Below are 2,733 nucleotides of genomic sequence, written 5' to 3'. Positions count from 1 at the left end.
TTAAAAAAAAAAAAAAAAAAAAATGGTGTTTGAGGTGCAACTCCTACTGCCATGGCCTTTTAGAATCAAACATTTATTTTTTTTAATCAATACAACTTTCTATGGAAAATGTCAAAGAAAATTAATGGTCTGGGTTGGGTTTGGTTTTATTGGGGTGGAGGGGGAGGGGTGTACTTTCCACTTTTTACTAGTAGCAGAGGAAGAACACTCCAACTCTTCTCAGAGGCGTAGTGTTAAAGGCCATCTTTAAACCATTCTAAAGGGAGGAACATCCATGTGTTACAGTCTGTTTAAATAGTGCTGATTTACCCTCTAAGCATCTTAAAGTTATGCTGCTTTTGATGAGCATTCTCTTTGAGTTGTTTAAGGTAGGGTGTTGTTAGTCTGCTCCAAGGAGATAAAGTAACCAATCTGCAGTCATCCAGTGTCTCAGGATGCATGTCTCCCAGCCATGCTATCCCTGACAAACTTTCCACCCTCCCAAATTCTACTGCCCGGGGTGGTACTAGCCCCAAGCTAATACCCCCACCTGCCCAGAATGAGCATGACTGCCAGTCCATATGGTATGACACTGCTGATTTTCCAAGGAAACCTGGGCTGAGGGTCAGGCATACAACCCTCCCTTCAAAGAGCTAAGCCAGGGGTGGGCAAAATATGGCCTGTGTGCAGGATCCGACCCACCAGCCATTCTGTCGGGCCCACAGGGCCCCTAAACATTTTTAGAAAATATTTATCTGTTCCTGGCTGCCTGTCAAAGATGACAGGAGCCTGGAGCAGTAGGACCCAGGGGGAGCCTCAGCAGGAACACAGAAGCCCAGCCCCGCCCCACCCCACCCTACCCCACCCCCAGCCATTTCCTTGCCTTTCTGCTCCACACTGCTCCAGCACCATGTGGCTCCCAGCTGTATTGCAGGTCTGAGCAGCACAGGACCACGTTGATACCATGTGTGTAGGGAGGGTATTTTGCACAATCAGTACTACTGGAAAAATATATTTCTGCTGTTTGTTAATTTTTGAATTTTGGAAGGATCTTCAGTAAAATAATTTTGTGAGCCTGCTTATGCCAATTATACCTCTTGGTATTCTATTTCTGTTGTCTCTTAGTTGAAGAACAGGCAAATCCTTTGAACAAAAATGACCCCAGGTGTGGCTCCTGTATGGATTTCTCATTTTTTCTGCTATGTGTCTGGGTGTTCTTAAGCCTTTCCAGACATATAGCAGCCCAATAGGGTGTTGGCTACAGCCAAGGCTGGGGACTTCACTTGGGGTGTGCTGATTCTCCTGCTATGAGCAAAGCCAGAGGTTCCAGGCTAGAAGGTCTTGCTCCTCTCAGGGTCAGATCAATTGCCATATTTGTGGTCAGAGAAATTTTACCCCATGGTCAAATTGATATGGTTGGTAGAGAGTTTTGCCTTACTCTGTAATAGGGGTGTGACCATCTACCCGGAACCTCTTCAACATATACTGGCAACATTTTATACAAGCAGGACTTTGGCTGCTGTATTTTCCTTGCTTTACCTGTGGCAAGTTAGTGTGTTTGGTATTTGTTTCATTAAGAGTTTAGATTATGATTGTATGGAATGGTTTGGATAGGGGTGATCCTGCCTCAGGACTAGATTGCTGGACTAGATGACCTCTGGTGTTCCCTTCAAGCCCTACTGTCTATGACTGACTCACCCAAAAATGGATGACAGTCCTACGTAACATTATATGTTGTTGAATGGATAAGCAGTCAGATTTGCTACAAAAATGGACATCTGCAGCCAGGCTTGAAACATTTGTTGCTGCTGAGATCCTCAAAGTAATTACTCCAATATGAGAAAATATAAGATTTCTTCACCATGAAGCTAACAGCTATTACAATGGCAATCAAGGTTATTGCAACTAGATTTTTTGAGATGCTTAAACAAATGATTTAAACATTTTTTCCCCCTTAATGCATTTTGAATTGCTGTCATAACATACTATCTAAATTTAAATGTACCCATCAGATAAACATATCTTTAGAAGTATTGCTAGGGAAGTTTGTATATATTACAAGTAGATAGAGAAACATTCATAACATTCTAATTGCTTATTCCACCTAATTAGAACTTCTTAAATGCTTTAGGTACATAGTGTTGTTATAGAAATAATAGATGTTTTTCCCCTCTTCAAACTTGTCTGACACAGCCTTGTTAAAAAGCCTGGGCAAACTTTCTTCCCATCTCAAAATGTGTAGAAACTTTTTTTTTTTTTTTTGGTCAGTATGATGATTTTGTGTATCTAGCATTCTGCAAGATTCCTGTGACCTTTCCTTATTCTCCTTCCCCAATACATACCTGTAGTTGTCTTTTAAAGATATTACTTGAAAGAATTATCAGAAAAAATTAACTGTTCCAATTGCAACAAATAGTGTATGTTGATTTGTTTGTTTATCCAAGTATTCCATGTAAATATCACTTTTTTGAGAGCAGTACATAGATTTTTTTCTTGTCATTTCACAAAATACTCTTGCTTTGTTTCTTTCTCTCTCTCTCTTCCCTCACCCCCAACCCTCTTAGGGCCTGTCGACAGTAGGAATAGTGAGAACAGGTTCTCTGCAACTTGGTGGCACATCCTCTGTCAATTCCTCCTTGAGAAGGACAAAGCGCAAAGCACCTTCCCCACCATCTAGAGTACCACAAGACCGAAGTGACCACAGTAATGAGACTGGTAATCTTTTAAAATTGTTTTTAATTTGGTAGAAATTAA

General features: G+C 41.1%; 1 protein-coding gene across 1 annotated transcript in view; it reads left to right on the top strand.

The window, feature by feature from the left end:
• COBLL1 (cordon-bleu WH2 repeat protein like 1) overlaps positions 1 to 2,733 on the top strand; it is an 80,851-nt gene that overhangs the window by 47,582 nt on the left and 30,536 nt on the right. The window contains exon 7 of the mRNA XM_019522717.1: positions 2,544 to 2,694. Coding sequence (XP_019378262.1) covers positions 2,544 to 2,694 — 151 coding nt within the window. The remainder of the gene's footprint in view (positions 1 to 2,543; positions 2,695 to 2,733) is intronic.

The sequence above is a fragment of the Gavialis gangeticus genome, unplaced genomic scaffold (assembly GCF_001723915.1).
Source record: "Gavialis gangeticus isolate Ggan-Ray unplaced genomic scaffold, GavGan_comp1, whole genome shotgun sequence".
In the NCBI taxonomy this organism is placed as follows: Eukaryota; Metazoa; Chordata; order Crocodylia; family Gavialidae; genus Gavialis; species Gavialis gangeticus.
This window is presented reverse-complemented; position numbering and strand designations above follow the sequence as displayed.